The 14,203-nt window shown below is 36.2% G+C and overlaps 1 protein-coding gene across 3 annotated transcripts in view; it reads right to left on the bottom strand.

The window, feature by feature from the left end:
* The window catches only part of HEPACAM2 (HEPACAM family member 2), a 35,365-nt gene extending 25,421 nt beyond the window's left edge, over positions 1 to 9,944 (bottom strand). For 2 of the 3 annotated variants that reach the window (XM_016161321.2, XM_036230356.1), the window contains exons 1-2: positions 9,849 to 9,944; positions 2,262 to 2,612 (exon numbers count right to left, since the gene is read on the bottom strand). In XM_016161321.2, the coding sequence (XP_016016807.2) occupies positions 2,262 to 2,612; positions 9,849 to 9,927 (430 nt within the window). In that variant the 5' untranslated portion in view covers positions 9,928 to 9,944. The remainder of the gene's footprint in view (positions 1 to 2,261; positions 2,613 to 9,848) is intronic. The other variant, XM_016161322.2, reaches the window with a different exon arrangement.
* Positions 9,945 to 14,203: the final 4,259 nt, after the last annotated feature.

A 14,203-nucleotide genomic window follows, 5' to 3' on the forward strand; every position in this document is an offset into this window, starting at 1 on the left:
GATTGGCTCCAATATTAAGATTTCAATTTCCTATTAAGCTTTTCATTGGGGTTGCTTATCTTCTAACCTAAATCTGTCTCGACTCATATAGTTTCCTACACTGAAAAACGTTCATTACGGAACAAACAGACCGGAGCCTTCAGCCCAGAGGAGATAGGAAAACATAAATGATAAGGAGAAAGTGAGTTGCAGGGTGATCTGCAGGGCAGCTGAGTAGTTCTGAGGCCTCCAACCTTTCTCGAGACGGGTGTAATCGACTGGCTTGTCCATTTAACATAATCTTTTATTTTTTCTAGCAAGAACAGAGGATTGGGGATATCTTTTGTTTACATTATTATGATTTAAAAAGAAAAATGAGTTGTGTACATTTATTACATTAAAGAGGCTTGTATTTCAAACATGTCTATGTGTGGAAATACACACATGATGAGGTAAGTCAAATCTGTACGATGTTGAAGGTCTTGTGGGGAGAATCAATCATGAAAATAGACATTTGAATTGTACAATCATACATTTGCCTAAAGTCATGTAACTCAGATGTGAGAGTTTTCTGAGAAGACTTTTTGTGTGGGCCCTAAACCCTTATTAAGTTTTTTTGGTTGCATTCCTCTAAACAGATATAATTTTACCACATGTTAATAGGTAATGGATGTTCTATTAAAAATTTCTGGGAGAGAGAGGATACTGCACAGGAGAATTTCATGAAAATTCCCTTTAGAATTTTCTCCTCCTCCAACAGCCCCCAATAAATTTACTCTCCAGGCATCTGCTTTCATATCCTGTGTATTTGCTCTGTAGCAGTCTCTAGTCTCCACTCATTTCCTCCGCAGATATACACTGAGTACCTACTCATGACTAGCAACAGGTTTTAGGTGCTGAGGACAAAATAGAACATAATACAAAGTTCCTGCTCCTGTGGACCTTGTATTCAAAGGTGGGAAAGAGAAACAAACAAATAAAAATATATAATACGTCGGGTAGAAATAAGTGCTATGAAAAGAATTCAAGATAGAGACTTGCATTTCTCTCTCTCTCTCTCTCTCTCTCTCTCTCTCTCTCTCTCTCTCTCTCTGTTTGGGGGAGTGAGGTTATATTTTACATAAAGTGGTCAGAAAAGGCTCATAGATAAAGCGACATTTCGACCAATATCTAAAGGAAGTAGGAGAGGGAACCATGCTATTATCTAGGAGAACAGCAGTCTAGGTGAAGGCAACAGCAAGTACAAAGGTCCTAGAGTGTGAGTGTCTTTGGCCTGTTCTAGAAAGAGCAAGGAGACCAGTGTTGCCAGAACAGAGTTGAGTGAGGGGGAAAGAGGTAGGAGATTGGGTCATGAAAGTGTTGGAAATGTTGGGAAGATCACGGTGGACCTTACAGGCCATTGTTAGTACTTTGACTTTTATTGTGAGTGACACAGAAGGCTGTGGGAAGATTTTAAGCTATAGGAGGCAGAAGTAGAAGCTGGGAGGCTGGGGGGAAGACTGTTAGGACAGTCCAGGCCAGAGCTGGTGGTAGAGTGGAGTGGAGCTGTAGTGGGGTGGTGAGAAGTGACTGAACTCTCTATATATTTTGAAGGTGAAGCTGACAAGATTAACTTATGGATTGGATGTGGGATGTGAGAGAAAGAGGGGGTCAACTGTGATGGCAAGTTTGGCCTAAACAATTGATGGAATGGAACTGGTATTTGCTAAAATGGAGAAATATTGTTTTTAAAAAAAGATTTAGAGGGAAAAAGGAGAAGTTGGACTTTGGACGTAGAATATTTAAGGTATGCCACTTATACACTTCCATAAGAAAAATAAAGGTTTTAAAGTTAGCTGACTCACTCTCCCTCAGAGGACATTACCAGAAACCTTCATTGTTTCTTAAGTATGGTCCTTGAGCAAGTCTCTTCCTTCCCAAACAGTATTCCAAAATAAAAATATTCATGCAACAAAAATAGGGCTCTTCTCAGGGTGCATATTGTTATAGAGAAAATTTTCTCCATTTCATTTTATCGGCAACTATACTTGATAGTTTTTTGGCAAACAAATAAGTTCTACTTATTGCTTGATTACCTTTAGCTGGGCACAGTGCATGTCCTTCATATGTATGTCTCATTTAATCCTCAGAAAACCTCATGAGGTAGATAATGTCATTTGTGCTGTGAGGCACTGAAGTTTGAGGGTTGTTAATTAATTGACCCAAAGTTGCAGAGCCAGGACTTAAAGCCCAGTAGTCTAATCTCCTGAGCTATTGCAAAGTGCCACCTATAGTGGACTCACCATCAACAGTGACTTGTATCTTCTGACTAGCTGATAGAGTTCCATTCCCATGAACGTTGACCTTCACGATGTAATTGCCTTCATCAGTGAACTGCAGTGGGTTGATGAGCAGAGACGCGTTGGGTGGCATCATGGTGAACTTGTGTTGGTATTCCAAGTCGGGAACCACAGACTTGTTCACAGAGCCCAGTAAGTATTTAGGCATCGTGTGGGGTCTCTCGAACAGCCATATGATCTGGATGTCTGATGCCAGAGTGTGGAATCCGTAGTGCACGGGGAGGTAGAGGGCCTGACCCCTGATGCCATGGACGGTGTGTGATGGCACCACCACCTTCAGCCCTGAGCAAGCACCTGTTGCAAAGGAAAAGAAAGCAGTAAAGATCCAGAGCCACATTTCACAACCTAAAGAGGCAGTGCACAGAGAATCTGATCAGGCGATAATCCCTTTCAAAGAAGACAGGCTTCTAGGTACTGAATATTCTAGTACCGGTTACCTGTAGAGGTAAATATTTGTCTCTGAAACCTCCTGCATTTTAAAAACTCCACCCAAAGACTATGTTGATTTCATGACTTCTTTAAAGGCAAGATAAAAAGGGAAAGCAGAAGTTATTATCTATGTCTGTTAAAGAATAATGGGAAAAGGAGAACTAGAAAAGAATATTAGTTCTAAAGTCCAATGAAATCCAATGAAACCTTTGGGAAAAAAAAGCTTGAAATTGTGACTGAATTAATGTTTGAATCATATCATTCCCTAATCAAATTATGTGATTCGAGAAACATCGAAGAATTACTTCCTTCCAAGAATCCAGTCTTTTGAGATGACTTAAGAGTCCATTATTAGAAATAACGAATGATAAAACCTCCCTATTAGCCAACACCTTGCTAAATGCAAATATCCCAAAAAGAGTGGCTTTCAGGCTTTATCAGCCATGATCTCTCATTCCTGCCCAGAGGCAGGAATCCGGTTTGTGTGTTTTAGAAACAGCAAAAGACAGGAGCAGATGGAGCAGGGTGGAGGAGGAGCGTGGTAAGGAGGGATGAGGTCAGAGCGAGGTCAGAGCAAGGTGGCTGGCAATCAGGCAGTGTATTAGGGTCATGGTGAGATGGGGGTGTAACTGGAGTTTTGTGAGCAGATAGGGATACAATCGTTCTTATTTTTTAAGGTGTACTCTAGCTGCTGTGAGAATAGACCAAAATAGGGACAAGAGCAGGACTAGGAGACCACTTAGGTGGTGACCGCAATAAAGTAGGCAAGAGATACTTGTGCTGTAGACCAGAGTGATAGTAAAAGATATTGTGAGGAAAGGCTGATGGTGCTAACGGGATTTGATGAACAAAAAAGAGGCAAGAATGATTCCAAGGTTTTTGACCTGATCAACTGGAAGAATGAAATTGTCCTTTATCAATGGACAACTAATACATTAATCATGGAGAAGGCTGTAGGGAGAACAGGTTTTCTGGGGGAAGATCAAGAGTCAGTTTTGGACATGTTCATTTTAGATGGCCATCGGACACTCAAGAGGGACTACTGAAAGGATATACTAGGCACAAAAGCCCGATTATAGTAGGTTGAAGAGGAACTGATGGTCTGGAGGGCCTTGAGCCATTTGCTCTGCCCAATCCATAGCCCTGGCTCCTGGCCTGCTGCTTGCCTGGGTTGTTTGAGTCCACATACTCATTGCTTTGTCTGCAGGTTTCTTTCTAGTTTCTGGAACTTAGAGATTTCCTTACCTTTACCTCGAGCCATGATATATTGTTTTATTTTGTCTAGCACGTCTACGTATTTGTAATTGAGAAGAGAGTCTTCCTTCGATATTGCCTAATTAAAATATCTTTGCTTCAAAAGTCTCATTTTAAAAGGCGCAATATGGTACCTACATCGTATGAACATTTGAAATAGTGGGGGAGGGAATAGAAGGAATTTAAATATGAAGTATTTTGAACGGTGAGGGAAAAAAGAAAGAATGGAAAAGAAGTTGGAGACAGTGAGTACAGTCCACACCACTGGGGAGTTTTGCTGTGAAAGGGAGCAACAAAAACACCCCGGTTTTTCTTTCTTTTTTTCTTAAAATGGATGCTGAACAGAATGTTTCTTGCTATAGGAATGATGCACTAGAAAGAGAAATCTTGGTGAAGCAGAAGATATATGGATTAAGTTGGAATAAAATCCTAGATGAGAAAAGAAGGAAATTTGGGCCCAAATAGGGGTGTCTTACACTTGTTATTGAATGGAAAGAGTTCAACCACCTAGTGCGAGCAGAGCCTAACACTAAACACTGAGAATTGCAATGGAGAAAGATGGGCTCGTTTATTACGAATGGCACCACCCAGGAGAACCAGAACTCCCCAGTGGCATGTAGGTTACAGATTATACAGGGCAAAATCACAAGACACCTAGGGTTAGCATTTCTGGGTTATGTTGGGAGCTGATGGGTCGGAAGTGAGATAAGGGTAATAAATAATTTCTTCAGATCTTGGGGACAGTTCTCGGGTCTGCTCTGGCGCCCCTCTGTCTGGCTTCATGGAAAAGTAGCCAGGGGTTCAGTCCACCTTAGGGCTTAAGAGCCGAAACATAACTTAGGTCAAGATATTATCTTTAGCTTAACAAAAATCCATACCTTGTGACCCTTAATCAAGATATGGCCATTGTTTCTGGTTGCCTTGGGGTTAATGACTAGTAAGAGAAAGGACTAAGGTTTACAGGGCAGGCTGTGAAGAAAATGAATAGAAATCATACATCAAACCGGGCCCTTGGTTTTATAATTCCAATTTTCTCATGTATAATGTTTATCATCTTTGATGGCTTCCTCTTTTCATCTCTACTAAAAAAGGAATCTTTAAGCTTTATCTAAGCCTTGTTATGAAAAGCCATCAGTAGTAAGGGGAGGGAAAGGTAGAAAGACCTGTCCTCCGATGATTTCTCTGAAGGAACTGAAAGATGTAGGCCTGCTCCTGTGAGGAATCAAGTTCTACCGATAATATATTTCTCTCTTTCCTTCCCAGGGGAAGGTAAGAGCAAAGATTTCCATGGTTTTGGTCTTTGGCTTAGCTGTTAGCAGAGCAGGGGAATTAGAGTGAATAACTCAGGAGAAGAAAGCACAAAGAGGAAGATCAGACATTAGAAAAAGAAGGGACTTCTAGACGCTCAACTGAAACAGACAGTATGAACTGAAAGGTGACTCTATGGGAAAAATAAATATGTCTTACAGCCTTTTTTGGTTCTGTGTGTATTTGTAATTGACTTATAATTTTATTTTATTTTTTCTGATAATGGCTATACTTGCACATTCATTTTAGTGATTTGGTCCATAACAAAGGAGTTATAAAGTCATGAGGATTTGCTTCTGTTTTTTTTTTTCCTGGCAAGTGCAAGAATGTTAAATTTGTAGTTGTTCCTAATTTGAATCATTAGAAAAAAGAAGGAACTGGGACTTCTAAAGAAGAGGTAAAGTGGGTTGCAGAAAAGGAGTACTTGTTTCTACAAAGAAATCATAAGAGAGAGAAGGAAAGATGAGAGAGTAAATGTAGGGCTTTAAACTAGAGATGTCTGAGATATGTGAGGCTGACAGAAGGAAATGAAACTCTTGAAGTCAACAGATTTATAAAGACACTGAGCATTTGGGTGGGAGACCAGTATAGGAAAAGATTCCTCTTAGTATATGTGTCATTTGTGCAAAACAACATGCATTTACGTCTTTCATTGAAATTGGTAATAGGAAGCCCTAACAAGTTTCTGGTAAGCAAAAAATTAAAAATTAGTTTTTTCGTACCAATCATTACTAACTCATGTAACATGTAATTTCCATCGTATTGTGTTACTCTCCCCTTTTTGACTTGAATATATATGAAAATATTTGAAGGTTTCATCATTCCCTCCTTATCTTGAATTCCCTTATCCTATTTCAACCATATAGTCTTAAATCTATCACTTGCTAATTGTCTTGAAATAAGGAATTTTAGGAACCTATTCTCTAAACTTGCAGAGATTGCTATATTTGATACTTTGACAAAGTATCAAAATCCACTGAATGCTTGAAGTCTTAATAAAAGACACATACTTGGGATAAAATGGAGATTGGTCAGTTAAGTGACCTTAGTAAGGTCACTTTTTATTCTCTAGACCTCAGTTTTCTACTGTGCAAAAAGAGGGTAATATTAGATGAGGTCTAAGGCCTCCCTTACTCTTTATGTTCATATGCTTGATATTCTGAGGTGCTTCTCTCAGAGGAGCAACTACCCTACATTTGAAGGTGAAAGGTCCATATTTAACTGAGAGAGCGTTCAAAATTTTTTGAAGTACTTATCATCAGTCCATCAATATCTTTTAATGAATGGGAAATTCTGCGTCTGCTACCAAAGAATCGAGGAGGATGGTGGGGATGCACGTCATCGCTTTGGGAACGCACTGGAAAAAGCTGCATGGCTGCTGACAAATCTCAGTAGTTGCCCCTGAGAGTGAGCAGTTTGGTCATTGATTTATTGGTCCATTTAATACATTTCACAGCTCGACCTAGAAACCACTGCCGGACTGAGATGTAGATCTAGAGGGCCCGAATACAGTTCTGGCCAGTCTGTTCTTGTCGTTGAGGGAAGTCTTGCAAAAGTCTTCATTTAGTTTTTTTTTTTTTTGCAAAAGATAAGAACCCTTTCTTATCTACTTTTAAAAATAGTTGTAGTTGAAAAAGATTAACAGAGATAGTAATATTCTGAAAATAGTTGGGAGACACTTACTTTATTACCGTGGAGTGCTAGCATGACTAGAATAGAAATGTCGGTACTTTTGGATCTTGCATCAGAACATTGACTCTTAAGTATGAAAAGACTGATTAGAGAGTCTATGACTGAAATTAGGGGAAGCAAATTTTATTTAATAAAATATTAAATATGAATATTTCAGCCCAGGTAAAAATGAAACTACTTTAATAGAAAATGCCATTTTATATTGCACTTACAGTATTGTTTAGGAAGGATGAACCAGTTCTTCGGGTCTTTTTAGAAACTGCTTCACATAATAATACCTTAAATAATATATTGACATTAATATCTCTGAATATATCCAGTGCTTATCAGAGCAAATGATATGAAGTTGTGTCATTTGAAATTTTTTTCAAATATATATATGACAATGAGAGAAAGCATGGCTGTTATAACAGCGGTTTGCTTAGGTTGCCTACATCATTTTTAATCAGATAAATTATAAGTAGCAAAAATGTCACCAAGGACTTGAATTTTCTTTACATGGTATTTTATATCAGCCTCCTAAAATCTTTTTATTTTGTAAGACATGAATCTATTGAGATGATGCAATCATTACTTGTAGTGAACTTTAAGGACTAGACGGATAATTGGATGCTTCCTCTACATTTTATGACCACACTCTCTTGCCATTGCTTTATTTCTCACTACAGATGTGATGAATGAATCCATGCTGTCAAAACAATAGTTTATTAACTTAAAAAAATTAGCTTCATTTTGAGAATTTTTCAAGTGCTCTTTTCTAGTTGTATGAGAAAACCTAAAGGACTAAAACTATTGATTTTAGAAAGTTAACTTCCGTATGAACACATAAACTTCAATAAAATAAATAATACTAAATTGTTGAAATTTTAACTTCCTTTTGATATTACAAATATTTGAACTTAAATGAAAATTCAATTTTATTATTAGATTAACTAATACTTTTGGGGTATAACAAAGGGAAACTCATATTTTTTTTCACATATAAAACTTTACACTAATCTGGAGAAACATTGCTAATACAATTAATAATCTGACATCAAAGATATAGCAATAATCACTCCTGTAGAGACTCCCCTAAATTATGTAACAGTAGCATTTTAAAGGAATGTCCAGTGTTAAGGAACACCTGAAGTCATATTGTGAAATTTATCTATATTCCAGCAAAAGACTCCCTAGACCAGTTTCACTGTGTCAAATATAAACATCAGACTTCACAAAGTGACCTCTAGCTGTAGCTCAAAATAGTTGGCAGCTAATTCCCCATTATCATGTATGATATTAGCAAGCATAACACAACTATTGTTGACTGAAAATAAACTCTTGAATCTTTATAGAAAGCAGACATTATGAAGTTTTCCTTTGAATAGACTTTACAAAGCACTTTGAGCTTCAAAATTTTAAGTTTTTTCAAACAGAAAAAAACAGATAATTCAATATTCCAAAAAAAACCAGAAAGATTTCCACATTACCTTCTTTATAACACACTACCAATGGAAAAAAAGTAAATTTGTGTAAGAAAGAGAGAAAGTATTAGGGGATAGTAACTGCTTTAACTACTTATGAATATATTATTTCTCTAAAGTATTTTTAAATTTATTTTAGTCAAATTCCTCAAATGAATTATCTCTAACTTCTTCTTAAAGGCAAGTACAAAGTATTACTTATGAAATGACTGCAGTCCTGTTATAAATTAACAATTACAAAATGATACACAGGATACTTTTAAGTCACAGAAAAATGAATAAAGATAAAAAGCTAGTTATGGTAATGTTTGATTTTTCTAAAAATTAAAAAAAACCCTAAAAATCAATATAGGTTTGAATTTGACAATATAAACACTGGAACAATTACAACTGTGGAAAACTCGAACATTTTAAAACATTTTGCAAACTGTACATTTCAAATATGTACAACATTAGGTATAAATTTGAATAACAATCCCAGTTACAATGAAAACTATAATGAAATATATGAGTGAAAGCAAAGCTATGAACTGCTGAAGAAGGTTAAAACTTAAATTGCTTATTTAGCTAAGCTATTCTTAAAATTTAAGAAATAAAATCTTATTTCAATTACTATCTGTTGAATGAATATAAACAAGGAAGTCATTTGACTTTTAAAACTGACAAATAGGAAGAATGAGAAAGAATATCTGGTGAAAATGATGATGACATAGAAACGGTGGGAACGTTGGAGAAAGACTCCTTTAATTCTAAGGATAAAGAGAGTGAGGAAAAAAATATTTAGGTAGAGAAGAAAATTTTCATAGGAACAGTCATTGGGCAAAGAGAAAGGTTAAAGGCATTTTGGAGAAATAATGCTTCTAAAAATACATTTGTCTCTATTTTGCATAAAATATTTTTTGTCAGTTTTGAACCTCACCTTTTTCCATATTTCATAAGATATATAATTTAAAATGAAGTGGAGTTAACAGTTGTCACACTATCTTTAATAAAAACAGCAGAAAATCATTTTCATAAATTGTTTGAGTTTCACTATAAGCAGTCATAAATTCATGGCCTATATTTGCCAAAATGAAATATACTAAAGAGTATTGAACCTATATGTACTCTCTGTAAAAGGAAGAAATTCATTAGGTTTTTAGAATGTCTTAACTTTCTTAATGAATTCTATTGACAGTAGTTGTTCTAAGAAAATAACCATCTATTTATTGAACCTTATTTCTCCTAAATGTTTTTGCTTCTTTGCTGGAACAAAGTGTGTTGTTTAAAGGTTCTGAGCTATTTTTTCAATCATCTGAGTAAATCTACAGCCTCAAGCAAACATTTACCTTAAAGCCACAATTAAAAAAAAAAAAAAAAAAAGAGCTAAAACGCAGTACCTTACCTAAAAGGAGGAGGTATATTTTGCACTGAAAGACCCCAATGGTGCCGCTGACAGACTCCATGAAAGCATCCTGTCCCATGTATACAGTGCCCTGTTCGTAGTGGCAACTTGGTTCATGGACCAGCAGCTGCTCGTTTATTTGCTAGGGAAATTAGCAGGGAGGTAACAGACCCTATCCTGCCTCTTGCTTCTGTGATTTGAATACAGAATGAATGTGTATACAAAGGACACAGGGAGTAGAAACACCTGTTATAGGTTCTGCAAGAATACAGGCTTATGACTTTCAGAACAGCTTCTTAGCAATTATCAGTAATTGTCAGTATATTTCATGAATTATTTTTAGTTATTAATAATTACATGAAAGAAAACACCCTTTTGAGTGACTTTATTGAAAAACTATGCTTTCATAATGAGAGCGTATTGTGAAATTTTTTCAAAAACAAAAGCTGTTTTTCTATCATATAAAACTATGCCATCATTTTGAAATTAAAATTTTTTTCTATGAAAATTGAAGTATTTTATATCTGCTAAACAGTTACAAATCATCAAGAAGTCACAAAGTAACATATAAAAGTTACACCAAAAAATCAAAACACAGCAGGTGAATATCTTTAAAAATGATTTTTTTTTTTAATGTGGTATTTCCTTTTACAAATGTCTGCCATGATTTTATTGAATCTATGGATTCGTGTTATTTTTAAAAGCAAACCACAGGTGTGTTTCCAAGTGATACTGAATCATGGGCTAGCACAGTTATAATGAAAAGCCTATGCCAACAGATAATATCTGAGGCCGCAGTTTCACTGCTGAAGCATAGAGGAAGTGGTGAACCAATGGCCTAGGGAAGATCTTGCCTCTACTGTGGTGTCTGGGCCGCAGCTTCTCAGCCTTTCCTCTTCACTGCCGTGGCAGCGGGCATTCTGAACACTTTTGCTTAATTTACTAAATTGTGAGTTTACCCATTTTTTGTTTCTTGCAAGAATGTTCTAGTTTAAGCCTTCCACTATATAAAATAAAAAGTATATAACCAAATCTGCAACCAATCAACCAAGATCCCTTGCATAAATCAATTTTAACAATAAAGGCTCACTGAAGAAGTTCAGTGATAACAGGAGAAGGAAGAATATTCCTCCAGCAAAATTAAAGATGTAAAAAGGAATAGTAGTTATTTTGGAATCCGAGTTCGGAAACACTTTCTGTATTAAGGTTCCCAACTCTTCCAAAAGTGCTTCTGTAGGCAAAGAAGGTGAGTGACTTTTGGAAAAGCTGAGGCCTCTTCAGAGGTCATTTTACAATCTCTCTAGGCTTCAGAAAAATGGCAAGATATTCCTCCCAGGTAATCACCATACCGCGACTTTCTCCGTGCTATCTCTAAATCTTGGGCATATGTCTATTGCAGCACTTATGTCATTAACCTCAGTTAGTTTTATTGCATGTTTACTTTCTCTCCGGGCTCACTGAATATAGAGACAGGTCTTATTCATTTATGAATTCTTACCTTAACTAGTATTTTTCTTAAGTTGTTTCCTAAGAAATAAACCCCAAATTCTCCTTGGCTCATGTCTCCTTATTCTCAGTTCATGCTTAAGAATAGCATATAAATTTTAGTACTGGATTGCACAAAATAATATTTGAAAAGTAATATAGAAGTTCTCTATATTCCACATGGACTCATCACATCTTTTAAATCAGTTTAATCTCGAATTGCTTTTATTAAATAAGCTCTTTCCAGTTTCAAACCCATTGCTGGTTCATGATGAAAATTTTTGGGTCCTATGAAAATGAAAGAAAGGCAATGTTGTGAGTTTTTCCTAATGTTAAATTTGCTCAATTTAAAGGAGTGATTTCTATTGTTATTATTATTTTTTTTATATTCACAAGTATTCTTTCTTTTCTGACATAGGTCATAACATAAAGTCTGAATAAATAACTGGCAAATAATATTACCAAGAAATAAATTATTGGTAAGTAAATAACAAAATGAATCATAGCTATGATCTTTTCACATCAAAGCACACATTAAAAAAATAATACGTATGGCACATCGTGTTAAAGTGCTATCTGGCATAATCATGACAATCGCCCTCTAGTGGCAGGTGATAGGCATAAACTCTTACCTGTAGGAGTAATTTCTGAATTCAGGATGTTTACACAGGAAGCCTTACAGGAAATGTTAAAATATGACTTCAACTGTTGTGAATTTTTACATGATTGTTTAAAATGTTTTATCATTATAAGAAGTTTTCCACTATTAATATCTCACATTTCACCTGTAACCCATTGGGGACCTCTGCTCTACCATACTATATACTATTCAGGAGCTTAGTTATGTTTGCATTTATAATGAAAAAGCTGATGAATCTAAAGCAATCACATCCATAATGATTAAATTTAAAGCAATGCAAGGAGCCACTGGGGGTAGTGTGTATGAGTGTGTGTGTGTGCACGTGTGTGTGTGTGTGTGTGTGAGAGAGAGAGAGAGAGAGAGAGAGAGAGAGAGAGATTGCAGGGTAGTGGTGCAGGACTTTTTGTCACCTCTCAAGTCACACTATAGTTTACTGTCTAGTTTTTATAAGTTGTAAGTAAGTCTGGTATTTCTTTATAAAGCAAACAGTCTGCTACACGCATTTCAAACATCCACATTATTTAATTACTGGTAGCATGTGAGTATTTGCAATAGTAGGAACAATTGGGAAGGAGAGGTGGTGAAATGCCAAGTCAACATAGACCAGTGGGGACTAGGGAAAGAAAGCACCATCTTATGGTATAATTAGATAGATCTTAGGAAAGATTACAGTTTACAGGGAGGAAGGAGTTGGCTGCTAGAAGAAGTCATAGCAACTGCCTATGCCTGTGCTGGTGTTCACTTCTATATCTTTATGTCTACAATGCTGCCTCCCAGAAGCCTAGATCTACTGACAAGGCTGCTAAATGACTATGCAGCAATATCTTCCTTCCTGGGTCCCTCTCCAAGTCACAGTTTTATCTTCAGCAACTGTTCTGTTTTCTGTTACTGCTTGCCCAGGAAGTGTAATTATGTTATCCTGGAAAGGTCACATCTTTCCACTGCTGATATTTATAGGATGATTAGAAATGTATCTTCTTAATCAAACCAGGATCTCAGCTTTTATTTAAGCTTCCAGAGGCTCCTCCTGTGTGGGCCTCAGAAATATGCTATTATCCTACTTTACTGTTAATGCTACTGTTCTGAATCGGATCAACTCAACTCTTAGCCCTGATGTTCCAATCCGCAAAAATGGGGCCAGCACTCCTTTATAAAACAACTCTCACCCAGCAAGTTTTCCTCAAGACTTGTTGGCAGGCCATCCATATTTTCTATGATTTCATTCTGGCTTACCACTAATGGCCTTCGGATGAGTATGAAAGTCCTAAATAAATCTCGTATATGTATTTCTGAAAAACGGAAATGAAATAACTTGCTTCCCCTTTAAAAAAAGCCTTTAAGGCTGTAGTTTTTTTTTTTTTTTTCTGTAGGCAGTTAAAAAGGCATCATGTGTGTGGCTCAATTATTTTCTATAGTGTTAGGGTATGTTGAATTAGGAAATATAGTTTATTTGGAATAATAGCACTGATTTACTTTACATATTTTCAATATTACAGTTACAGTCTTTGAACTTTTAGAAGCTCGAGTTGCCCATTTCTTTTTAGTTTCTAAGAAATAAACTAAAATGTACAGGATTAGAGTTTTAATACTTTCTTGACTTTTCTGTATCTGTTTGATAGAGAAAATTCTTATTTCCTCAAATGTGGCTGATAGAGAAAAATAAATACATTGAATTAAAAGAACACTTTTTTTTTTTGATTTGGGTTCTAGTTCTGGATTGAGCTCTAACAATACATGTAGCCTGAAAACCTCAGGTAGATAACTTTTCTCATTCCATAAAGGATGAATTGGAAATGTGAGAGCTGGCTGCTTATAAGAATCACTGAAGATTTTAAACAGAGAACCCAAAAAAGAACAATAGCAAGAACAACGGTACACTCCTCAGGTGAATCTTAACAGTCAGGCTTGAGAACAACTGGATTTGGAACATTCCTAATATATGCCTTTCAACTAAACTGTAAACTTCTTGAGGACCACAGCTGCACCTTATTAGTCTAATGTGCTTAGAATGGTGCTGACTTGTGTCCAGCAATAAACAAATGTTTACTGAATTGGGTTTCAGTTTGTAAGCTAACATGGTTGGCAGTTTGTTTCTTTTGGTGTCTTCAGACACCTCTAAATTTTAAAAGATTTTCACACACTAAGAACTGTATGGTAATTAAGATTAGAGCATGTGAAAAAAGAACTAAACTAGGATTGCCCTAAAGTGATTGAAATTTCTTTATAGGGT

The sequence above is a fragment of the Rousettus aegyptiacus genome, unplaced genomic scaffold (genome assembly GCF_014176215.1).
Source record: "Rousettus aegyptiacus isolate mRouAeg1 unplaced genomic scaffold, mRouAeg1.p scaffold_m13_p_13, whole genome shotgun sequence".
Taxonomy (NCBI): domain Eukaryota; kingdom Metazoa; phylum Chordata; class Mammalia; order Chiroptera; family Pteropodidae; genus Rousettus; species Rousettus aegyptiacus.